The sequence below is a fragment of the Danio rerio genome, chromosome 6 (genome assembly GCF_049306965.1).
Source record: "Danio rerio strain Tuebingen ecotype United States chromosome 6, GRCz12tu, whole genome shotgun sequence".
Lineage (NCBI taxonomy): Eukaryota > Metazoa > Chordata > Actinopteri > Cypriniformes > Danionidae > Danio > Danio rerio.
The window spans coordinates 1,377,501-1,403,911 of record NC_133181.1 but is presented as its reverse complement, the minus strand read 5'-3'; the positions used below and the strand labels follow the sequence as shown (position 1 = coordinate 1,403,911).

At 39.1% G+C, this 26,411-nt stretch overlaps 1 protein-coding gene across 3 annotated transcripts in view; it reads left to right on the top strand.

The window, feature by feature from the left end:
- The window catches only part of zeb2b (zinc finger E-box binding homeobox 2b), a 231,619-nt gene that overhangs the window by 44,802 nt on the left and 160,406 nt on the right, over window positions 1-26,411 (top strand). For 2 of the 3 annotated variants that reach the window (XM_073953095.1, XM_073953092.1), the window contains exon 1: window positions 5,071-5,268. In XM_073953095.1, coding sequence (XP_073809196.1) covers window positions 5,226-5,268 — 43 coding nt within the window. In that variant the 5' untranslated portion in view covers window positions 5,071-5,225. Of the gene's footprint in view, window positions 1-5,070; window positions 5,269-26,411 lie in introns of those variants that run through there. The other variant, XM_073953093.1, reaches the window with a different exon arrangement.

Genomic DNA, 26,411 nt, shown 5'->3' with positions numbered 1-26,411 from the left:
GTGCTCCGGTTTCCCCCACAGTCCAAACACACGCACTATAGGGGAATTGATCAACTAGACTGACTGGAGTGTGTGTGTGTGTGTGTGTGTGAGAGAGAATGAGAGTGTACGGGTGTTTCCCAATATTGGGTTGCAGCTGGAAGGGTATTTGCTGTGTAAAACATATGCTGGAATAGTTGGTGGTTCATTCCACTGTGGAAAATGAATGAAAAATGATGCTGCTTTAAATAGTTTGTGATGACGGATCATCTTTTCATTGAGTTTATTGTCCTGTGAAACTTGAAACTCCTGTGAAATTTGTCAAAAATCACCTTAACTCAATAAAACGCATCTGCAAAAATAATTGATTCTTTTTTCATGCTGTTAAAACAATTTATGTTTTGTTTTCCATATAGAGACTATCTAAGCATTACTAAATTGCATATTTACTTGAGAAGCACGATTACCTAAGATAGGGGTCACCAAACTTGTTCCTGGAGGGCCGGTGTCCTGCAGATTTTAGCTCCAACCTTAATCAGACACACCTGATCAAAGTAATCAAGGTCTTACTAGGTGTAGTTGAAACACCCAGGCAGGTGTGTTGAGGCAAGTGGGAGCTAAACCCTGCAGGGACACCGGCCCTCCAGGACTGAGATTGGTGACTCCTGACCTAAGATATAAATTATTTCTTAAATGTGTTAACATTAAGCTTAAAAACAAGAGCAATATGCAGGGCCAGACGAAATCTGTGGACGTTTTTTGTTATTTCTGCGGAGAATTTTGGTAAAAATCTGCGGATTTCTGCGGAATTATTTTGGGAGTATCCAGCGGAGTATCATAACTAAAACCTTAATATATTAAATAAAAAGTAATAAATTACTGAATAAAAACTGAATAAATTCAGATTTACACATTTACTCAAGTAAATAAACAGAATTAATAATGGGCGAAAAATCTGCGGAATTCTGCAGAAAATCTGTGGAAAATCTGCGGAATTCTGCGCGCGCAGATTCCGTGTGGGCCTACCAATATGTCAAAAGGGCCTTAAGAGAATCTTGTTTTCCTTTTTCAAGTATAAAATCACTTAACATTTGTGCTTTTTATTTTATTTTGCATGTCTGATTAAGCATCCCAATTCAAAAATCTTAAATGCAAAAATACAATTGTGTATAATGACATAGGTTGACCTATTTATTTGGTCACACCTTGGGTCTTGAAAAAAATGTTTAAAATCATCATTAACAGGGACTTCATTCATTCATTTTCCTTCGGCTTAGACTCAGAGGTTGCCACAGCGGAATGAACCACCAACCATTCCAGCGTATGTTCTACACAGTGGATGCCAATTTAGTTGAGAACATGCAAACTCCACACAGAAACACCAACTGACCCAGTTGGGACTCAAACCAGTGATCTTCTAGCTGTGAGGCCACTGTGCTAGCCACTGTGCCGCCCAAACTTGACATTTTTTTAATGTGGAAAATTTACTACTGGTTTCCTTTATGTTCAGGGGTAACATACTGTGTGTAAAACCAGCCTGATCTCACGAGATCATTTTACGTTTTGGCAGTTTAGTGGCTAATTTGTACGAATTCGTACGAGTTCAGTCGTAAGAAAATGCACGATTTTAAAAAGGAGGCGTGGCACCTAACCCCACCCCTAAACCCAACCGTCATTGGGGGATACGCAAATCGTACTAAAATGTACGAATTAGATTGTACGAATTTGTACAAATTAGTCACTAAATGAAAAAGTTACCAATTGCCGTGAGATTGTGTTGGTAAAACACATTACTCCCATGAAGAGTCCTCATAAACCACCAAAACCAACAATTTGTGTGTCTGCGTGGTAAATTTGATGTTTGCAGTATTCTGTATTGCATTAAATCAAAGGATACAGTAAACGTGCTCTTGGAAAACAAACAATTGAGTATCAGCTTGACACAAGACAGTTTCCAGGCTGCAGATCCTGCCGCTGAGGGGTCAGTTGTGCCAAGTGAGAATGATTTACCTGAAATACAGTCGCTGTGGAAATATCCGTCCGCAGGTGACAAAGGTGAGCTGGTCAATGTGTAGGGATTATTTGCCTTCAGTTTTATGTGTAACTCGGACCACGAGAGCTGTGATAATCTTCTACCTGTGTCAACTGTGTATATGTCACATAGATCAAAAAGCAGGTATTATATTACATTTAGTGTGTTCATTCATATAATATATAACCAGAAAAGATAAATATCACACACAGACAAGAAACAAACATGCATTTGGAAAATATGGATTTTTTTTCATGCTTTAAAATTATATTTAATTAGAATAAAGAAATAAGAAATCAGAGGAAATATAATGCACACTGTAAAAAAATGACTATGACTTTATCTACTTATTCTTTCTTTCTTTCTTCTTCTTTTTGGATTAGTCCTTGTATTGATCTGGGGTCGTCACAGCGGGATGAACCACCAATTTATCCACAGCGAATGCCCTTCCAGCTGCAACCCATCTCTGGGAATTTATCTACCTTAGTTAGTCAAGTTTCATTCATTCATTGTCCTTTGGCTTAGTCTCTATGTCAGAGATCACCACAGTGGAATGAACCACCAACTATTCCAGCATATGTTTTACATAGCGAATGCCCTTCCAGCTGCAACCCATCTCTGGGAATTTATCTACCTTAGTTAGTCAAGTTTCATTCATTCATTCATTGTCCTTTGGCTTAGTCTCTATGACAGAGATCACCACAGTGGTATGAACCACTAACTATTCCAGCATATGTTGTATATAGCGAATGCCCTTCCAGCTGCAACCCATGTCTGGGAATTTATCTACCTTAGTTAGTCAAGTTTCATTCAATCATTCATTGTCCTTTGGCTTAGTCTCTATGTCAGAGATCACCACAGGGGAATGAACCACCAACTATTCCAGCATATGTTTTACATAGTGAATGCCCTTCCAGCTGCAACCCATCTCTGGGAATTTATCTACCTTAGTTAGTCAAGTGTCATTCATTCATTCATTGTCCTTTGGCTGAGTCTCTATGTCAGAGATCACCACAGTGGAATGAACCACCAACTATTCCATCATATGTTTTACATAGCGAATGCCCTTCCAGCTGCAACCCATGTCTGGGAATTTATCTACCTTAGTTAGTCAAGTTTCATTCATTCATTCATTGTCCTTTGGCTTAGTCTCTATGTCAGAGATCACCACAGTGGAATAACCCACCAACTATTCCAGCATATGTTTTACATAGCGAATGCCCTTCCAGCTGCAACCCATGTCTGGGAATTTATCTACCTTAGTTAGTCAAGTTTCATTCATTCATTCATTGTCCTTTGGCTTAGTCTCTATGTCAGAGATCACCACAGTGGAATGAACCACCAACTATTCCAGCATATGTTTTACATAGCGAATGCCCTTCCAGCCCTAACCCAGCAATGGGAAACACCCATACAAAAATATTCACACACACACTCATTCATTCATTTATCAAGAAAATATCCCCCAAACCATTCTCTGTAAACCCTAGAGATGGTTGTGCGTGAAAATCCCAGTAGATTAGCAGTTTCTGAAATACTCAGAGCAGCCCGTCTGGCACCAACAACCATGCCACGTCACTTAAATCCCCTTTCTTTCCCATTCTGATGCTCACTTTGAACTGCAGCAGATCGTCTTGACCATTTCTACCAGCCTAAATGCAGTGAGCTGCTGCCACGTGATTTCTGTCAGCAAGCAGTTGGACAGTGTACCTAATAAAGTGGCCGGTGAAAATATATTGCATCACCAAAAATGGCTGGGTCATGTTCATGTGTTGTACGATAAGTCCATATATTGATTATTGTGACAGGCCTTATTACAGCGATGACAAGTCCTGCGGTTTGTTCGAACGACTTATTTAAATGAAGCTGAAACAACTTAATTGTTTGTGGGACAACTTAATTGTTTTATGTTCAGTCCACTTACACTTGCAAAAACAAATAAGCTAATTAAATTCCTTCATGCTGTCCCAACACAAACCGATTGTCTGGAACTCAGCATTTTTTTTACAGTTTATAAGAACGTGTGTGTGTGTGTGTGTGTGTGTGTGTGTGTGACACTGAGAATCTTGTTGATCAATAACCCACCTGAACATCCACAGGTGTTTGTGTTGATGATGAAATGTGCTGACCTCAGACCTCTTGACTCTCTCCTGCACGTGTGTCTTTTCTTCTCGGACACCTCCTGTAGTCATGATGCATCCCATGATTCTGTGCTCCAGAGAGACAGAACAACAAACAAGTGTTGAAGCTGCACAGAGGAGCGCACGCTTTGCTTTGAATGAAAACAAGCTTGCACTTTCACCACAGAAGGCCTGTGCAGGGCTGTTTTCCTGGAGGAGGAAGAGCCCATCAAATGTTCATTAATAAGAACATGCTGAATAATGAAGCGTCTCTATCACAGACACATTATTTAAAGGAAGAGTCCGTGTTTGAAGAACACCACAGACTACTTTAAAGGGTTCGTATCACGAGGATCACATTTTCATTGAGCTTATTGTCGTGTGAAATGTAATGAAGCTGCCAAAACAGGAGCATTCTTCAAAACTAATCTGCGAAAATAATGCATTACATGTGCCACACAGAATATGGATGCTCTCTTAAATCACGTTAACCGAAGATACACATTTTAATAATACAACATTAAGCTTGAAAACAAAACTCAATTTGTGGAGTTTGCATGTTCTCCCCGTGTTGCTGTGGGTTTCCTCTGGGTGGATAGAGTTTAATAGAGTTGTGCCATGCAGCATATTATTCAATACAAAATGTTGGCCAAAAGATATTTTCAAGGGTTAAAAGTCTTAAATTTGACTTGATGAGACCTGCAGGAACCCTGAATGGAGATTGGAGATACAAGAAGTGTGAAAAAGAAGAGTAAAATACAAACACAAAGAGCATTTGAGAGTAATGTAATATCAATGATTGTATTTAAAATACAATAACCAGAATAATTAATATATATAATAATTTAAATTCATTTATACTCCTGAAACTTGGGCACTGCTTGCTACATCCATCTCAGGTGCATTCACAAGAAAACAGGATGTGACATCATCATTCTAGAACCAGGAAGTCGTGTTGTAGTTTTAATGAATGTTTGTTTGTTTTTGATTGGACACACAGAGGGATCTTCACTTCAGCTTCTGGATGAAGGATCTGTGCATTGGGGAGATAAACCCGAGACGTCTGATGATGAGCACTCCTTACATCTACATTCATGCGTTTGGCTTTAATTCAAAGTGACTTCAGTTGCCTTCAAGGTGTGTGCGTTATCATTCATGTATTTCTGAGATTTAAACCCATGAGGTTGCTGCTTGCTGAATCATATCCGTCTTGTTCCTGCTTAGTTGTAAATGTGTGCTGTCAATTGTGTGACTTTATATCTGTCTGATAATCTTATTTAGAGAAATCGACTGAGTTTATTTTAAACAAGAACCCTGAACTCAATTCTGGTCTCAATGCTGGTTTCAATGCTGATCTTGCTGGTTTTAATGTTGGTCTCAATGCTGGTTTCAGTGCTGGTCTTGCTGGTTTCATTACTGGTCTTGCTGGTTTTAATGCTGGTTTCAATGCTGGTCTCAATGCTGGTTTCAATGTCTCAATGCTGGTTTCAATGCTGGTCTTGCTGGTTTTAATGCTGTTTTCAATGCTGGTCTCAATGCTGGTTTTAATGCTGGTTTTAATGCTGGTTTCAATGCTGGTCTCAATGCTGGTTTCAATGCTGGTCTTGCTGGTTTTAATGCTGGTTTCAATGCTGGTCTCAATGTTGGTTTTAATGCTGTTTTTAATGCTGGTTTCAATGCTGGTCTCAATGCTGGTTTCAATGCTGGTCTTGCTGGTTTTAATGCTGGTTTCAATGCTGGTCTTGCTGGTTTTAATGCTGGTTTCAATGCTGGTCTTGCTGGTTTCAATGCTGGTCTTAATGCTGATCTTGCTGGTTTTAATGTTGGTCTCAATGCTGGTTTCAGTGCTGGTCTTGCTGGTTTCAATACTGGTCTTGCTGGTTTCAATGCTGGTTTCAATGCTGGTTTCAATGCTGGTCTTGCTGGTTTTAATGCTGGTTTCAATGCTGGTCTCAATGCTGGTTTTAATGCTGGTTTTAATGCTGGTTTTAATGCTGGTTTAAATGCTGGTCTTGCTGGTTTTAATGCTGGTTTCAATGCTGGTCTTGCTGGTTTCAATGCTGGTCTTAATGCTGGTTTTAATGCTGGTTTTAATGCTGGTTTCAATGCTGGTCTCAATGTTGGTTTTAATGCTGGTTTTAATGCTGGTTTCAATGCTGGTCTCAATGCTGGTTTCAATGCTGGTCTTGCTGGTTTTAATGCTGGTTTCAATGCTGGTTTCAATGCTGGTCTTGCTGGTTTTAATGCTGGTTTCAATGCTGGTCTTGCTGGTTTCAATGCTGGTCTTAATGCTGATCTTGCTGGTTTTAATGTTGGTCTCAATGCTGGTTTCAGTGCTGGTCTTGCTGGTTTCAATACTGGTCTTGCTGGTTTCAATGCTGGTTTCAATGCTGGTTTCAATGCTGGTTTTAATGCTGGTTTAAATGCTGGTTTCAATGCTGGTCTTGCTGGTTTTAATGCTGGTTTCAATGCTGGTCTCAATGCTGGTTTTAATGCTGGTTTAAATGCTGGTCTCAATGGTGGTTTCAATGCTGGTCTTGCTGGTTTTAATAGTCTCAATGCTGGTTTCAATGCTGGTCTCAATGCTGGTTTCAATGCTGGTCTTGCTGGTTTCAATGCTGGTCTTGCTGGTTTCAATGCTGGTCTCAATGCTGGTTTCAATGCTGGTCTTGCTGGTTTCAATGCTGGTCTTGCTGGTTTTAATAGTCTCAATGCTGGTTTCAATGCTGGTCTCAATGCTGGTTTCAATGCTGGTCTTGCTGGTTTCAATGCTGGTCTTGCTGGTTTTAATGCTGGTCTTGCTGGTTTCAATGCCGGTCTTGCTGGTTTCAATGCTGGTCTTGCTGGTTTTAATGCTGGTCTTGCTGGTTTCAGTGCTGGTCTCAATGGTGATCTTGTTGGTTTCAATGTTGTTCTGAATGATAGTTTTATGCTGGTCTCAGTGTTGGTCTCAATGCTGGTCTTGCTGGTCTCAATGCTGATTTTGCTGGTCTCAATTCTGGTCTCAGTGTTGGTCTCAATGCTAGTTTTATGCTGGTCTCAATGCTGGTCTCCATGCGTTGGTGTAATGTTCGCTGCATCAGAATGTTTCTGCAAATGCGTCTCCATCATTGTGTTTCCATTATTCACATGAAGCGTTTTACACCTTAACTCTAACCCCAACACAACCCTAACCCTGAGCCCTCAAGAGTGTAAAGCAATCATGCAAATTAAAGCATGTTTTTCTTCAAAATTTGGCATCTCCATCGCTTGTTTCTCGTGCAATACTTACATGTGCATTAACACAGGGAAAATCCAGCTAATGTACGGCACATGAAGCTGATGCAACTGATGATTGTATTCATTTACACAGACAACACATCAGCAATATTCACCTGTTTAATTGTGTGCACGTTCCAGAAAAAAAGTTCATGCAAGTTTCAAGGAGAAAAAAAGTAGTTGAGAAACACTTCACATTTGACATTGGCTTCTATTGCGGCTGAAGATCTGTCTCTGTTACTCAACATCCTGCCCAAACCTGCTGTTATCAGAGAAAGCGCAGTAAATAGTGTATTCAGGAGTCTAATAGGCACATATAACCAGCTCACTGTTCACAGCAGATTCTATAATGCTGAGATCTAATCACTGTACACTGAGCTGCTGTACAGACACACGCCATTCAAACAGAACGAGCAGCAGACAAACTGAATAGAGAAGCAATATAACCTTCTCTAAGAGAGAGCGTGTGTGTGTGCGTGTGTGTGTGCGTGTGTGTGTGTGTGTGTGTGTGTGTGTGTGTGCCAATTTTAATTTGACAGAAATGAACTGACATTATTTATTCACTCTTGGTGCATCAGGCACTCAGCTGTCTGACATGTGTGTGTGTGTGTGTGTGTGTGTGTGTGTGTGTGTGTGAGAGTGGATTGAATCTGTGTCTGTAGCTGTGTTTCCATCTAAAGTTGCACATTTAATGCTCTAAATAAAAAAATTGTGCTTAAACCATTTGTGGATTTTCATCCCGTGTGTTTAAGAGAATAGTAATCACTTTCTGGCTGGGTTGCCAGGTCTATGAATATTATCAGTTTCAGTTTATTTTCTTTGTCCATTCAGAGTCAACTGCTGGATTTCCACAAAGAGGGATGTTTAGCATATCTTGTCTGATATTTTGTCGTACAGTGATTGCTCATCATTCATTAAAGTTACGTTGTTAAAATAACCTGCAATAGGTAAAATTGGTGAAGTATTCCGCTTTATTTTTTACAATTCTCACAGATGTTTTAAGGCTGTAAAACCCCTCACTACACACTTTATACACTTTTCCCAGGCACACATCAACATTTTCACACTTTTCTCAAAGTTCAAACCTTCATAGAAAAATAAGTTTTGTATTATAGAATGAAATCAAAGATCTAAACCTGTTGTCAGACGAAAACATTCATCGCTGTCAGCAAAAGGTTCATCAAGCTTTTAGCTTATGTGTGGATCATGTTGGCATTAGGCATGGGACAATAACCGTGTTCAAGGTATACCGCGGTTTGGAAAAGTCAAGGTTTTAAAAACATCAACACTTTCTGCTATACCGTTTCTAAGGTATGAGTAAGATTTATATATATATATATATATACAGTTGAAGTCAGAATTATTAGCCCCCTTTAAATTTTTTTCTTCTCTTTAAAATATTTCCCAAATGATGTTGAACAGAGCAAGGAAATTTTCACAGTATGTCTGATAATATTTTTTCTTCTGAAGAAAGTCTTATTTGTTTTATTTCGCCTAGAATAAAAGCAGTTATAAATTTTTTAAACACCATTTTAAGGACAAAATTATTAGCTCCTTTAAGCTATATTTTTTTCTCGATATTCTACAAAACAAACCACTGTTATAAAATAACTTGCCTAATTACCCTAACCTGCCTAATTAACCTAATTACACTAGTGAAGCCTTTAAATGTCACTTTAAGCTGTATAGAAGTGTCTTGAAGAATATCTAGTCTAATATTATTTACAGTCATCATGACAAAGATATTATTTATAAAATAAATCAGTTATTAGAAATGAGTTATTAAAACTATTATGTTTAGAAATGTGCTGAATTTTTTTCTCTCCGTTAAACAGAAATTGGGGAAAAAATAAACAAGCAGTCTAATAATTCAGGAGGGCTAATAATTCTGACTTCATATATATATATATAAGAGCTTTGCTGTTTCTAAAAGTATTTCACCAATGCAAAGTGTAATGCAATGTAAGCAATGCAAAGAAAACAGATAAAAACAACAACATTAAACTGAATATCGGCTTTAGTTAAACCTATAAACCAACTTAATATTATTATCCGAATCGATGAATCAGTTTTCCTTGTATAACATAAAACAGCACCTGAACATTTAAAGTAAATAAAGACATGATCCAGTCATGTAAAATGTCCTACAGAGCACACAGGACTGACGTTTGGCCGCTACAAGTCAAATAAAGAGAGGAAGTTTTCCAAAGAGAGAAAGAATCAGGTTTAATCTAATTAATAGCATTTTCCTGCCATGGCATTTTGGCAGCCATTTCTTTTATGGCATCACATTTATCAAAACATTTCTTCAACACTCGGTGACACCATCATTCCCTGGAAGAACATCAGTCAGAGAGAAACCGTCGGAGATCCTGTGGGATTCACGGCTGAATTTATGTGAATCATCACTCGCCGCACAGCTGACTCGCACAAACAAATAATTGAATCGCCGCGAGTGCATAAAACACCACAATGGCTGATGTTACAGCATCTCTAACTGCTTTAACTAAGACCAGCACAGAGCGAACGTAAATCTGACGCACCACTTCCCCTTTATCTCCATCTGCGGCTGCTTTCCATGTGTCCTTAGGTTAGGAAATGCATTAATTATCTCTTCCATCTCACAGTGTGTTATTGAAAACTTTGTGTTGATCTGTTGATGGTGTTGATTATAAAACCTCTGTCTTTGATGGTAGTTTTGAGTTGTAGTCGTATATTGTATATTCTAATATTGACAAAACCAACCACTGTGTTATAATTAGTTAATTTAACAGGACCGAATTTACCCCACATTTAGGTTTGTACATGTTTAGTTCAATTATACGATGCAATGCAATTTGCATTGACAACCAGCGTGTCTGCTGTGTTGTTTCAGGCGAATGCAAAACTTAAATTAAATACTTATGGACAGTATTGCAAACATGCAGATCTGGTCACTAGCTCTAGATTACTCACAGGATGTTTTTTGCCTCATGCAAATTTTCCATGCTATTAATTTTTTTACATATGCATGGAAGACTCAATCTTCATTTAAATGATTGTTTAATTAGCTAGTCTTCTGTATTGTTTTTGTCAAATGCAAATTTTAAGTTAAATACACATGCACAGTATTGTAAACATGCAGATCTTGTCACTAGATCTGGATTACTCACAGAATGTATTTCTCTCATGCTAATTTTCCACTCAAGTTGAATTTTTATTTTAATTTCATGGAAGACTCATTTGAGATAAATATTGTAGGTTTTAATATAAACACGCTGTGCATTTTACATTTGTCCCATCCATTGCAAATTCTCCTCTGTTCATGCATTTGCATTTGCATTTATGCAATCTACTTGTGCAAATTCTTAAATTTTTACTTTAACTTGTTGACAAAACCAACCAACGGGTTGTAAATAGTTAAATTAATTTATTAGGACCAAATTTAACACAATGTTTAGGTACAATAACAATTTCCATTTACAATTAGCGTGTCTTCTGTACTGTTTCCGGCTAATGCAAAGTTTTAATGAAATATATAGACACAGTATTGTAATCATGCAGATCTTTTCACTAGCTCTAGATTACTCGCAGGATGTTTTTCACCTCATGCAAATTTTCGACTCAAGTTCTTTAACTTGCATGAAAGACTTTATTATTATTATATTTGATTATATTTGATTTTTTTTTCTTTTTTGATGTAAATATGTTGCACATTTTGCATGGTTTGTGCCAGGGGCGCCTGCAGGATTTTATCCAAAGATTTGAACATATCCAGCACCACCCCGATCAGAGTTGTCCAATGAATGAGACACAAGCTGGGCCTGAGACTGCAGTCTACATCCCAAGTGGGGAAGCTATGTTTGTCTCATTAGTTTTAGGCCTTTTGGCAAAAGTCTCAATTAAGTTTAGCTGTTTTAAAGACAGTTTACTCATTTTGAACCTTGTTTTGAACAATAGCCATCTGAATTGTAATTTTTAGTGTGTGGAAAAAACGCAAAACTATAGCCAATAGATTTCTTCACACATCTCTCACCATGCAAGTACACTCACACTTTAAAACACACAAACGCACACCTTTTTTATTCTCATTCTTTCTTGCTTTGTCAATATATCGGGGTGTATACGGTTTAATAATTAATTTAAATTATGTAAAAAATAAATTCAAAAGCAACATTAAGTCTCCTATCATACACTCAGTGCAATGTGGTGCAATGCGCGACGCAATTGTTGTTTGCTAGTTTCAGCTTGGCGCAGGAATCATTTTGACGTTTTGCGCCATGTTATTTAAATAGCAAATGCATTAGCACTCATATGTGCGCCCATAAGCATTCTGGTCTAAAAAGGAAGGCGTTCTGAGGCGCACTGCGTTGCTATTTTGAGAAACTATAATAGATTTTTCAAAAGACCAAAACAAACCCGGTCTAAACTCCAGCGCAGAGCGCGTTAGTTATGTGCCTCACTTACACACAGCTTAATACACACAAGATGTAGAGCAGTACGCAAATATCTTTACAAATGAAAAATAATTAAAATATTATGGATATATATAGAAAATAATATGGATCTATATAGGATATAAATATAAAGGATTAATATTTTACAAAACATATTATTTTTTAGCCTAGATAAATTTAAAAATCACTGCCTTCATGCCTTCTTCATCTCGGAAGGCTTTTTCAGTTCATTCATAACAATTTGCTTTTGTATAATGTTATTATTATCAGCAATATTATTTATTATATCCATATTTATATTTGTTTTATTAAAAACAAGCTTAGATTTGCCCACCTGCAGGTTTTAGACCAAATGGGGCACAGCATGTGTTTTTGGTTTTTGAGCACACTTCGTTATTATTGTTCATTTATTCATTTGCTGGAGATTAGAACTGAATTTAGAAATAGTTTTGAAACAAATATTTGCGCTTAACAAACAAAATTAATTATTTATAGACTAATTGATGTCTGTGCGTACAAAGTTTCCCTATTCAAGAGAGTGAAAGTGAAAGTAGATTATGAGATGCCTTATCTCTCATTCTGGCGCTGCAGATGCTCTGTTTAACTGTTTTCTTGCTAGTGAAATGCTCAGTTTTTCCACCTACACTTACTTTACGTCATGTAAATGCAAATGCGCTTATGGCAAGACGCAGCTGACTCTTAAAGGGAATGGGAGATGAGACTCTGATTGGTTTATTCTTAAATCACACCTATAACTCCTTCAGAAAATAAGCTCAACCCTTTTAGACGATGCACCACGGCGCAAAGCGGATTTTCCCGTCCTTAAATGAGCAAAAGTGGATTCTGACACACCCTGAAAGCGTTTGCGCCCTGTGCTTTGCACTTTGCGCATGGACCGTCAAAACAGAGCCCCAACTCTCGCCACTGATTTGTGCCACCCGGTGCAAATACACCTCTATTCGTACATTTTCATTTACTTTGTAGGTAATTTACTCATGCAAATTCTTATTTATTTATTTATTTATTTATTTATTTATTTATTTAATCTTTGGTGTGAAATCAACCTAAGTCTGTGGGAACTATACAGTATATACATAAAGCAAAGCTGTATTATTGTATTGATGCTTTTATTTTTTACCTCCATCAGTGTTTTTCCCAGAGTGTCAAACTCATAGAAGAGCATTTTATTAGCTTAATAAATAGTTTTTAACCTCTAATTTGGCGTCACTTTGTGCAATCGTCCCGTCACCACAACAAAGTCATGCAGAAACAAGTCTACTGGATCCTTTCCCCATTTTAAAGCTCAAGCTCTATTGCAGAAAGGAACATGCTGTGATTAGATTCTCTGGAATTAACTGGGAATGATCTATCATGTGTTGTAGTTGTTGTTGGATGGCGGCCGTGTGTTTGACAGTATGAGGTATACGTGCAGATATTCCTACATTCGCCAACACAGCCAGATTGATGGATGGTATAATACAGCACTGCTCCGTACTGGAGGACATTAACGTGTGAATGATGTGTAGCCGACACATATTTAATATTTCATAACTCCGTAGTGAACAGTGTGTCAACATCTGTCTGACCCCGGCCCAGTACACAGGGCTCATATCAGAAAGCTGATTACTGACCTTAGCACAGTAATGGGCATGTTATCGATGAAAAAATCCTTCCCAGCGGAACCGCTAAAGGCTACAGCAAACTACAACACTTCTCTAACAACATCGCAGAGCAAACACTGCAGCGTTTATTGCTCAGAGGTTACAATCTTCTATCTCATGAGACGCAGTGGAGTTCTCAATCAAATATCAACTTCGTCTAATTCTAATGTCAAAAATGGACAAACTCTGTGTCCTAACTAGAGTAAATGCAACATATACACAAGATTAAAGCAATATTTTCCATGTTAATCTGTGTTTTTGTCCTATACCCTTATGAGAAAGCAACATGCAAAGTTTCTGTTTCGACGTAACAGCATATGACTATAATAACCTCAGTGCTTAATTCAGTGTCAAATAGTTCTAATCCAAGTGTGTATACAGTTTTTTATTTCACCTTTATAGTCATTCTAAAAGTGCCAGCAGATCTTAAAAATAAAATTACTAGCAGACACACACTCACCGGCCACTTTATTAGGTACACTTTACTAGTACCAGGTTGGACCTTCTTTTGCCTTCAGAACTGCCTTAATCCTTCATGGCAGAGATTCAACAAGTTACTAGAAATATTCCTCAGAGATTTTGCTCTATATTGTCATGATAGCATCGCACATTTGCTGCAGATTTGTCGGCTTTTTATTTTTATTTGTTCCGAAACGGGATTAAAATTGTTACACTGTTGCTCTTTGTTCTTGGTGCGGTTCGCTTTTACATGACAAAGTTCCTATGAATCGATTCACAGGTGTGAAAGCAGCCTAACAAATATGCTCTATTGTTTTTACATAAATGTGTTACACTATATCATGATTATTTCACGTTTTGACATTTGTTTTTTTTTCTATCGTTATTTCAGACAAAGTAGACACTACTTGCATATATACTTTCTTTGTATATATAATTCAAAGTGTGTATGACATTTAATAATTTTGCATGCATTTGCAAATATTTGCATTTGTTCAAAGGCATGCATTTTTTTCATTCATTCATTTATTTTTCTTCGACTTAGTCTCTATTTCAAAGGTCACCACAGTGGGATGAACCACCAACTATTCCGGCACATGTTTTACGCAGTGGATGCCCTTTCAGCCACATCCCAGTACTGGGAAACACCCATACACACACTCTTATACTATGGCCAATTTAGTTAATCAATTCCCCTATAGGCATGTGTTTGGACTATGGGAGAAACCGGAGCACCCGGTGGAAACCCACGGCAACACAGGCAGAACATGCAAACTCCACACAGAAACGCCAAGTGGTCTAGTTGGGACTCGAACCAGTGACCTTCATTTATTGCACTGAAACCTGATCTGTAAACTGCATTACTTGGTGGATGAATTGATTTATTTGTAAGTGTTGCTGTTTATTTATTTATTTATTTATTTAAGTATTTTATATTAATGCAATGCATGACATCAGGTGAGTTTTTTGCTGGTGAATTGGCAAATAATGAATCAGTGTTATTATTGCATGTGCTGTTTGCGTTTTATTCAGACCCGCTTCACTTAAGCAATTATGCAAATCAGGGAACTCTCAAACCCTGCACTGAATGAAATTTGCATGGTGCAATTCCCCATGCAGACACCTGAACGGTTTAAAAATGCAGCAGTGGAGTTTAAATGCATCGCCCTGTAATATTGCATGCATCATTTGATTATCATTTACAGCCATGATTAAAATTCCCTTCACCCACTTTTCAGCCAGATCACCATGGCTTGCAGGTGCTTAAAGAACAAGACTCTTGCTTCCCAATGTTTACTCCAGATGGTTATACTGCAGACGTTTGATAAAAAGTTCTTGCACCAAAAAAAGAGCATCGAGTAACACAACTGAAGGGAGAGGAAGCAAAGTCTTGTTCCTTCACTATGACTAATTTACAAGTTTTCTTCCTGGGATAAAAAGAACAAGGGTGAAAAGAGGAGCGATGAGATGAGAGGGCCGTTTGATATGTGTCTCTCAGGACTGCAGCGATGACAATTACACCAGGTTGAGTCTTGTGTCTGCGGTCAGTTCCAATGCTCATGCTAACAAGCCCCGATCCTCTGCTCGCTGCGCTGAGGAAGACTCCACGCACAAACCAAAAGCAGAAAGGAGGATAAGAAACACAGCCGAGGCCCTAAAACAAGACCGGCGGAGTTTACTAAAGAAAATGCATCAATGGCGGCCAATGATCAAGGTGGAATATTCCCTCTCTCCCTCTCTCCCTCTCTCCCTGTGCTTTTGTTCAGTAGTAATGACCTGTTTTGATTCATCTTCTTCTACACCTTTCCTCTTTGGCCTTCAGCATTCAGTCTATCCCTTTCGCTCCACCTCCCCCCCTCCCTTTTTTTCCCTCGTCGTCTTCCAGAGGCTTCACCCCACAATGGGCATCTAAACTCATTAAGTAAATTCTCTGAGAGTCATTAACGGGGGCTTTCTCTGAGCATGAGATCTCATCCTTAATTAGGTGAGCGTTTTTGACAGGACGCAAAAACAAAAGCCGAGCAGCGTTTTTTTTTTTTAAAGGAGCAAGTCCCGCCAAGGGCCTCACGTTCTCCACTGCTAATGACTGGCTTTTTTTGAAAAGAAAGAGTGAACGGGGAGGGAGGAGTGCAGAGGAGGGACGCAGAGAGGAGCCCGGCCCCAAACAATGGCCCTCGCTCTCGGGAGCCATGCTGCTCTGCACTCCCTCACCAGGTGACCGTGTGTCCTCATTAGGAGACAATGGCCACTCGGTTGACTGGGGTAAACTGTGTGCCACGTGGGCGAAGGGGTTGTGTCGGTGGGTAATCGAGGTCTTTCAAGATCATCCTCTTCGCCTGTGTCTTGGCAGATCACAATGCTGGTCTGTCACTAGTGGGTGTTGGAGAATTTAGTTGGGTGTTTGACTGATTGGGTCATTGTTGAGCAAGTGGGTTTGATATTTGAATGACAGATACATTTTTGGCTGTTTTGGGGCAGAATTATTTGCCTATCTAATATTTTATTGGTTAGGAGGTTTGGGTGTTTGATCAACTGAAGTAATTGCTGGGTTCCTTAGTGTTTTAGTTGGGAGAGTTGCTTGTAGAGGGAATTGGTTATTAATTGGATCGACAGATGAATTTTGATGTGTTTTGGGACCTGATTGATAAAAGTTGGGTGTTTGACTTCAGGTGTCTGATTGGCTCCTTATTGCACCATTGGGATTGATATTTAATTGACAGATTGGTTTTTGGGGTGTTTGGGTGAGAAATATCTGACTACTTAAAATTGTATTGGTATTTATTGGTAAACCCTGCTGAAAAATCCAGCTTAAACCAGCCTAGGCTGGTTTGCTGGTTTTAGCTGGTCGACCAGCCTGGTTTTAGAGGGGTTTTGGCCACTTCCAGGCTGGTTTCCAGCCATTTCCAGCCTGGTCTTAGCTGGTCAGGGTGGAACATGACCAGCCAAATCCAGCTAAAACCAGCTTGACCAGCCTGGTTTAAGCTGGATATAGCTGGTTTTGGCTGGACTCCCAGCTTGGCTAGGCTGGTCAAGCTGGTTTTAGCTGGTCATCTCCCAGCCTGACCAGCTAAGACCAAGCTGTAAATGGCTGGAAACCAGCCTGGAAGTGGCCAAAACCCCTCTAAAACCTGGTTGACCAGCTAAAACCAGTCAACCAGCTTAGGCTGGTTTAAGCTGGATTTTTCACCAGGGAAGAGGTTTGGTTTAGAATTTAATTAAATAAAATAGCTGGATCACTTAGGGCACAGGTGTGAAATCCAGATCCTGGAGGGCCGCAGCTCTGCACAGTTTAGCTTTGACCCTAATTAAACACACCTGATCAAACTAACTGAGTCCTTCAGGCTTGTTAGAAACCTACAGGTGAGTGTGTTGAAGCAGGGTAGGAACTAAACTGTGCAGAGCTGCGGCCCTCCAGGAACTGGGTTTGACATCTGTGACTTAGGGGTTGATTTGGAAGTATGTTGAGGGAATTGGTTAGTCATTTTATTGATGTGAGTTTTGAGGTGTCTGATTGATAGAAGTTTAGTGTTTGACTGATTCTTCAGGTGTCTGATTGATGCTGAGAGGAGCCCGGCCCCAAACGATAGCCGTCGCTCTCGGGAGCCATGCTGCTCTGCGCTCCCTCACCAGGTGACCGTGTGTCTTCATTAGGAGACAATGGCCACTCGGTTGACTGGGGGAAACAGTGTGCCACATGGGCGAAGGGGTTGTGTCGGTGGGTAATCGAGGTCTTTCAAGATCATCCCCTTCGCCTGTGTCTTGACAGATCACAATACTGGTCTGTCACTAGTGGGTGTTGGAGAATTTAGTTGGGTGTTTGACTGATTGGGTCATTGTTGAGCAGGTGGCTTTGATATTTGATTGGCTGTTTTGAGAGAGAAATGTTTGCCTAACTAAGGTTTTTTTGGTTAAGAGGTTTTTGTTATTAATCAACTGAAGTAATTACTAGGATACTTAGTGTTTTAGTTGAGAGAGTTGCTTGTAGATGAATTGGTTATCGATTGGATTGACAGATGAATTTTGGGATCTGATTGATAAATGTTGGGTGTTTGACTTCGGGTGTCTGATTGGCTCTTTGTTTCATCAATGGGATCGCTATTTGGTTGACACATTGGCTGATTTGCGGCAGAAATGTTTGTCCAACTAAGTTTTGGTTAAGAGGTTTTTGGTATTAATTGGATTGACAGATGAATTTTGGGATCTGTTTGAAGATATTTAAATATTGGCTTTTTGTTGAACAATGGAGTTCAGTGTTTGATTGACCATTCATTCATATTTTGGGATCTTCTCAATAGATGTTTTTGACTACTCGTGGGTTTATTGGTTACATGGTTTTGTTTGACTATTTAATTAATTCGTGTAATTGTCAGACAACTTTACTTGCATGTAGAGTTAATTGGTTGTTCAATTGATTAATAGAGGAATTTTGAGGTATTTTGTCATAGATGTTGACTTCAGGTGTCTGATTGGCTCTTTGTTGCACCAATGGGAATGGTATTTAATTGGCAGATTCATTTTGGGGGTCTTAAGAAATGTCTGACTACTAAAGATGTTTGGTTTAGAATTTTAATTAAGTTAAAATAGCTGGATCACTTAGGGAAGGGGAGTCCAAAGTCGGTCCTGGAGGGCTGGTGTCCTGCTGACTTTAGCTCCAACTTGCTTCAACAAACCTGAACAAAGGGGTTGGAAATTTGTTTAACACTTTATTGGTTGTTTTAGGGACTTTTGGACAGAAATGTTTGCTTATCTATAGTTTTTAAGAGGTTTGGGTATTTAATCAACTGGAATAATTGCTGGGTTACTTAGTGGTTTAGTTAGGAGAGTTGCACGTTGAAGGAATTGGTTATTGATTGGATTGAGACGTACATTTTGAGATATTTGGAATCTGATTGATTAAATTTGTCTGTTTAATGTCATGGGTCTGATTGGCTCTTTGTTAAACAAAGTATTTGATTAACAGTTTCATCAGTATTGTGGGGTTTTAAATGGTTTGGGTAGGTAATCACCGCGGTGACTGAAGCCCTGCACAAGACTTTTGGCCAGCGGAGAAATTAAAATGTTCGTGCCCAACTGAGTCTGGTTCTCTCAAGGTTTTTTTTTCTTCACTCCCATCAGGTGAAGTTTTTTTTCCCTCTCCGCTGTCGCCACTGCCTCGCATGGTTCAGGATTGGTAGAGCTACGCATCGATGAATTTGCTCTTCAGTGTTTGAACTCTCAGTAATGATTAAATCACACTGAACTGAGCTAAACTGAACTGAACTTGAACACTAAAAACTGAACTACACTGTTCCAGTTACTATGACCATTTATGTGAAGCTGCTTTGACACAATCTACATTGTAAAAGCGCTATACAAATAAAGCTGAATTGAATTGAATTAAATTAATCAAATAAAGTATTTGCTTGACTAATTTAGTTGCATGCAAAGGGATTTGACAAGTCATTTGACTGACAGGAAAGTATGGGGAGCAGAGATAGGAGAAGGAATGGCAAAAGACCTCAAGCCGGGAATCGAACTTGGGTCGCCGCACTATTGGCGCTGACAATTCTGAGGTATTTTGATAAAAGTTAGGTGTTTGACTTTAGGTGTCTGATTGCCTATTTGTTGCACTGATGGTATTTAATTGACACATTCATTTTAGAGTGTTTTGGGGACCTTGAAGCAAACATATTTTTCACTAGTTGAGACTATATGAAGAGGTGGTTAGATTAATTAATGACTGGTAATTGTCTTCGATTGGGATTGAGAGCATATTCTTGCCTACACACACGTCTCAAACAGGTGTCAGGTGTAGTGTGTGCTCCAGCTGTCTGTCTCTCAGCCTGTCTGTCTCTTAATCTGTGTCTCAGGTGTACGGGGGCTTGTTAGAAAGGCTGATGCTGCTGTGCAACATTCTGTTATTTCTAACAGCTCCCGTGTGTGTGTGTGTGTGTGTGTGTTCCTCTTTGTACCTCAGAGACTTAGTACTTGGTAATTACCAACAGGTGGATTGTTTGAGCTGTGCTGCGTTTCATTCTGTCATCAGGAACAAACCTGTTCCACACACACAGCCCACTGCCCCTCGCCTCCCATAAGCCTCATTACGACTCTGACTTACACTGTTTGCTTAATTTAGGTAATTAAAGTTGCTGATGCTGAATCTGGCTTTGACTTTATGCATTTTATTTGCTCGCAGACAGCTCCTCTGTTGTGTAAATAGTGCACGCTGACAAACAGGGATTTTTTTTGTGCTTTTTCAGTCTTCAGAATGGATAAATCCTGAAAAACACCTTGTGGGAAACCAAAAACAAAAGCCTTATTTTGTGCCTTAAGCTAACATCTGTTGTTTTTGGCTTAGGTGGAAGGTGAAGAATAGAAGTGAGAAGACAAACACAATAATTTTAGAGCAAACCAACAGGTGAAAGCAGGTGAGTCAGAGTTAGATAACACTGAGTCACACTGGAAAAACTCTAGCTGATCTCCTTATTGTGTACACTGTAGACCGAATATGAAGGGCAATTTTAGTTTTAAAGCTTACTAATAGTTATTAAGGTAGAGGTTGGGATTAGGTATTGGGTATTGTAAGGGAAGTAGAACAAGATCATGCAGAATATGAACTTCAGATGTACTAATAAACAGCCTGTGTCTTAATAATAGACATGCTTATGAGCAAATAATAGTGAGAATTGTTCCGTATACTAAAGTAATGCTGGGCTATAAGAATTTTAGCAAGATTTTTTGGTGTTTAAGAACTCTTAAGTTTAAAACAAGGCTAAATTTGGGCTGTTAGTTCAAATATTAGAGTTTGCTGTTTCAGAAAAGCTCAACAAAGTGGAGTAGGTCAGGCCCAAATAGGGGCGGAGCGAGCTGAACTGATGCTCTTGGCAAATGATGATAATGCCGCTCTCAAACCGAAACCAGAAGAGAGATGGGTGTACGACAGCGAAAAGGGGGGGGGGGGTGTATGAGTGTTGTGGACAAAAGTGAGGACCGGGGAGGAATGTCACGAAGGCCACCCTCTCTATTCTGCGGCCACCTGGGTCGCCTCAATGGACTTGCGGGCCCTGAGCCCAAATCTAAAAGGGAATTTATTTATATTCAGTAGTAAATTCAGTCAGTTACCATGGTAACTTGCTCTGTGATCCTAATCAGGAGCCAATTTTCTTCGGTAAACCCAGAATTTGGAAAAATGTTTGGCAAAATGCTTTTTCAATAATACACTTTTAATAATAAACTTTTTTTTAAATAATGAAAACATATGCTGGAATAGTTGGCGGTTCATTCTGTTGTGGTGACCCCTGATAAATAAGGGACTAAGGTAAAGGCAAATGAATGAATGAATGAATAAACTTTCAGTAATGCAGTTTTGAGTTTGAATTATTGATCAATATTACACTTTCATCATTTATTTATCAGCATGTATTAATTGAAATAAGCACTTTAATTAAGCAAGACTAAATTATAAAGTGACTCTGACCTGTTCCTGTGTCCTAAACAATATAAAAATGCTAAATAAATAAAAATGCTTTTAACATGTTTCGATCTCCACGATACATTACAATTTACTATATATTTTCCTAAAAACAAACAAAAAATATTTGAAAACATAATATTATGTACAATTTTTACTGTATTGATCAAGCAAAAGTGAGCAGGAGAGATTTAAAGCAAACAGTGAGAATTATTGCAATTATAGCAGAGTATTATTTATCTCCAGTCAGGATCAATATTAAACACTGGAGGACTTTTATTAAGTATTTAGTTTTATTGAGGTCTTTATCAAGATGAAGCAAAAATTCTACAATAATTTCCTGGAAAAATATAGGAAAATGTAAAGGCTTTAAACATGTTTAGATTTCATCGATACACTAAATTTCCTCCAAAATCATAATAACATGCACAATTTTTACAGTATTGATCAAGCAAACGCATCCATCCATGCTGAGCAGGAGAGATTTAAAAAGCGCCTCCCCAATGGCCTCCTGTCATACTTTATCTCTCCAATAAAGCGGCTGAAGCTCAACCAGTGTAGTTATTATAAGAGTCTTATAAGTGGTAAATGAGCAGCATGTATAGCTGAGTTTGCCAGAGATTGAAGCGTCTCTCCTGGAGATTCAGTGAATTCACAGTGTGTGCCGAGGCCAGTGACGGATCCATCACCACTCCTGGAATTAAAGAGGAATTACAGAATGCTTGGAGAAACTGACAACAGCAGAAAATATTCCTCGGCGGAGACTTTGCTTTAGTAATACCCCTCCGAGTGAGATTTAGGTGAGCTGTCAGCGAGCGATTCTCATCCCCAGACGCTCGGCAGGAGCCTGTATTTCTGCTGTATTTCATCTGCCAGTGAAAACCAGCAATAAATAAGGCATTATTCGCCATGAGAATAGAACACATTTCACTTCATTCTTGCATTTGAGTAACAATGCGTGGCCTGTACATTGAATATCGCCCACCGTCAGCAGCCGCCAACAATGCAGGAATTATGAGCAATCCGGCGCTTTACCTTTTGTGGACGATTGCTTTTTATTGTACAACTGCAGAACGAGACGGCCGGGGTTGAGTTGGTGAACTGCGGGGTTTTGATGTTGTGCTGGTATTTGTCAGGACAGTAAATGAAGTCTTTTTGTGCGCTGTGTAAAAGCTGTCACAGCTCTTTTTCTGCAAGTTTTGTTGGGTTTGTTGTAGGTCTGCGTTCACGTTTTTGGGTTTTCTGACCTCTGATGTTTGCTGAAACTTACACGCTATGGAAACATGAACCATAATAGCTTCCCAGCAGTTCTGTCTGGTGTTTAATAGATGTCTAATTGATGTCTGAAAAGACGTCTTGGATTAAACGGGGCTAAAGTTGGGCTGTTATCTAAAATCTAGTAGGCTTGAAGTCTGTCTAATCTTATTACAATAATAAAACATCTGTAATGAACAGGTTTTGATGTTGTGCTGGTATTTGTCAGTACAGTAAATGAAGGTCTGCGTTCACGTTTTTGAGTTTTCTGACCTCTGATGTTTGCTGAAACTTACACGCTATGGAAACATGAACCATAATAGCTTCCCAGCAGTTCTGTCTGGTGTTTAATAGACATCTAATTGATGTCTGAAAAGACGTCTTAGATTAAACAAGGCTAAATTTGGGCTGTTATTGAAAATCTAGTAGACTTGAAGTCCGTCTAATCTTATTACAATAATAAAACATCTGTAATGAACAGGTTTTGATGTTGTGCTGGTATTTGTAAAGTAAATGAAGGTCTGCGTTCATGTTTTTGGGTTTTCTGACCTCTGATGTTTGCTAAAACTTACACGCTTTGGAAACATGAACCATACTGCTCAACTCACACAGGGCTTTAGCATCAATGCTTGACAGAGGGCGTGTCCAAAGTTGGGGCTAATGCGATCGCCATAGCAGTGTCAGCCAATGAAATTAGTCCGCAATCAGCTACTGTCTGAGCTGGTGTATTTGAATAAGGCAATCCGATTGGCTGACGTGTTCGTTGACACTTGAAAAGTTGAGAAAACCCCAACTTCTGCAGCCAGCAACGCTACTGAAGGAGCACAGACGGATCCACAATGCAGTTCAGCAACACCTGACGTCACCCATTCAAAGTGAATAGGAAGCGTTGATGCTAATGCCCCATGTGAACTCCCAATTTAAACGGGGCTTCAGCGGCAACGCTTGACAGAGGGCGTGTCTGAAGTAGGGGCTGATTGTCATAAAAGCGACAGCCAATGAAATTAGTCCGCAATCGACTACTGTCTGAGCTGGTGTATTTGCATGAAGCGATCTGATTGGCTAACATGTCTGTTGGTGCTTGAAAAGTTTAGAAGTTCCCAACTTCTGCAGCGAGCAACGCCACTGAAGTGGCACCGACAAATCCACAATTCAGTTCGTCAGCGCCTGACGTCAACCATACAAAGTGAAAAGGAAGCATTGACGCTGACGCCCCATGTGAATGGGGCTTAATAAATGTCTAACAAGAATAAATTTAGGCTGTTTGTGGAAATCTAGTAGACTTGGAGTCTGTCTTATTACAATAATAAAATATGTGTAATGAAAAGGTTTTGATGTTGAAAATCGAATAGACTTCAGTCGTGCAAAAAGAGACAGTATTGAATGACACGTGACGTCTGTCTAATCTTATTTATCTTTGGACTACTGGTCTATTCTGTTCACCGACAGTCCAAATATAGCCTTGTTTTACTCGCACAAAAAAAACAAAACAGTTTTCCATATTTCGTGATTTTTTTCAGGTATTTTTTAACCAGTTAAACTCTGCTGCTATTTTGGGATTTCCGTCTGGATTTTGCCTACCCAAATTTAAAAGCTTCCTAAATCCACATGCAGAGGTGTAAATGCAAAAATTTGGTGTCATTTTAAAGAAAACCCTTTGAATTTTCATAAAACACTATTGAAAGTGTTTAAAATATCTGTATATGTTGTCTGTGTTATAATAAACACCTAAAAAAAGAGGCGTTTTTAAATTTTTTTTATAAACTCTAATTTGAAAGTGGACCTTTTAGGTTGTGTGTGTTCTAGCGTGCTGTGTGGTTAATGTTGGTGGTTCCTGCACATGTCTGTAATCATAGGAAAAAAGAAAAATGTCTCCACCATAATCTATGCAAAAGTTATTGTATTCCAACTGATGAGAGGTGCTGTACAAGCCACAGGAGCGATCATTGTTTCCATATTTCACTATTCTTTTGTTTGATCAAACATAATTCACTGTGTTTGGACCACATCAGACATATAAAAGGATTACTTATGCACATCACCTCAAAAACAGAGGAGAATGGCCCTGAAGCGCACAGCATAAGGTAAGAGATGACAGCTGTCTGTGCTATCTGGGGCTGCTTATTGATCATAAATGTATTGTTTTCACTTCTGCACCATGGAAACATCGTGATTCATTCGGCAACTGTTTGATATGTGAATATAATTCAGTAAAAAGAACACTAGAACCGTATGAGCACCGGCAAGAGCTTTCATTTGAGCTATAACTTGTACATGTGTCATATGAAAGATATGAATATGAACCAATGTTCAATACCCAGCTCGGGTATCCAAAACACTGTGCATTTAAGTGTAAATAACTTTTATACAGTAGAATAAAAACCAAAGTGATGCATCTGTGCATAAAATATAGATTCTACACTTTCAAACGAAACCACTTACGGGGGTCTGGTGCAATACTGGCCCTTTAAATGTGAAAGTGAAATTTGATGACGTCACGGACCCGGTACCGGGTCCTCAGAGTTTAGGTGGTTAATTAATTAATGCTCTTGAATTGCATTATGGGATCTTCTTTCTTTCTCTAAATACTTGTGATGTTGAAAAGTTTAAAAAGTGACTTTAATTGACCTTTTTAATAGTGTGCAGTGATATATTGTCTATTCTAGCTATATTCCGTGTAGTAAACTATTCCAGCATATGTTTTACACAGCGGATGCCTTTCCAGCTGCAACCCAGTACTGGGAAACACCCATACACCCTCATTCACACACACACACACACACTCAAACACTACGGCCAATTTAGTTAATCAATTCCCCTATAGTGCATGTGTTTGGACTGTGGGGAATTCCGGAGCACCCGGAGGAAACCCACGCCAACACGGCGAGAAAATGCAAACTCCACACAGAAACGACAACTGACCCAGCCGGGACTCAAACCGGCAACCTTTTCGCTGTGAATCCACAGTGCTAACCACTGCTCATTATGTAGTGATCATTTCAGATCGACTCTCTGCTAAGCAGCTTCTAGACTCAGATTCAGATGGTTTATTCTCCTGTAAGTGTGCAGATCAGAGTGAAGTGGAGTTGAATTGTGCGATACCAGAAGCAAACGTTCCCAGCCGGCACATTCAGCTCATTTATTTTGGAAAGGTTTTGGCCGTGTTGCAGTGGACGGCCAGCGGTGTCGGTAATGGATCTGTGTATTTTGTCTGATCTGTGAATGAGAGCGCAGGGAGTATCGTGTTGTGTTTTATCAAGTCTTGAATAACACTGTAAGACACGCTCGGCTGACAGCGGCTCATAAAGCTGAGCGCGCACCAATCAGCGCACAAACACAGGATGTTTAAATAGAACATGATAATATTTCATAATAGAAGCCTCTCGTGTGCATTAACACCTGCATTACGGGCCAAGAAATCATCTCGTTACCATGGCAATGCCAGTATTAGGACAACACGGGTGTAAGGAGGAAGTGTGTGTGTGTGTGTGTGTGTGTGTGTGTGTGTGTGTGTGTGTGCATGCTGATATTGCACATTTACACATCCTGATTCAATGTAAACATTCAGTTGTGTTAACATGCAGCATTTTCTGTTTTTGTAAAGTATGAATGAAAACTGGAAATCATTTGAATGATGGGAAAAACACGATCTGTGAGTTATTAAAAGCGCCAGGGAGTTTCTGTGGTATTGGCCACGAATTACTGACAATAATAATATTGATAATATTCATAATAATAATAATAATAATAATAATAATAATA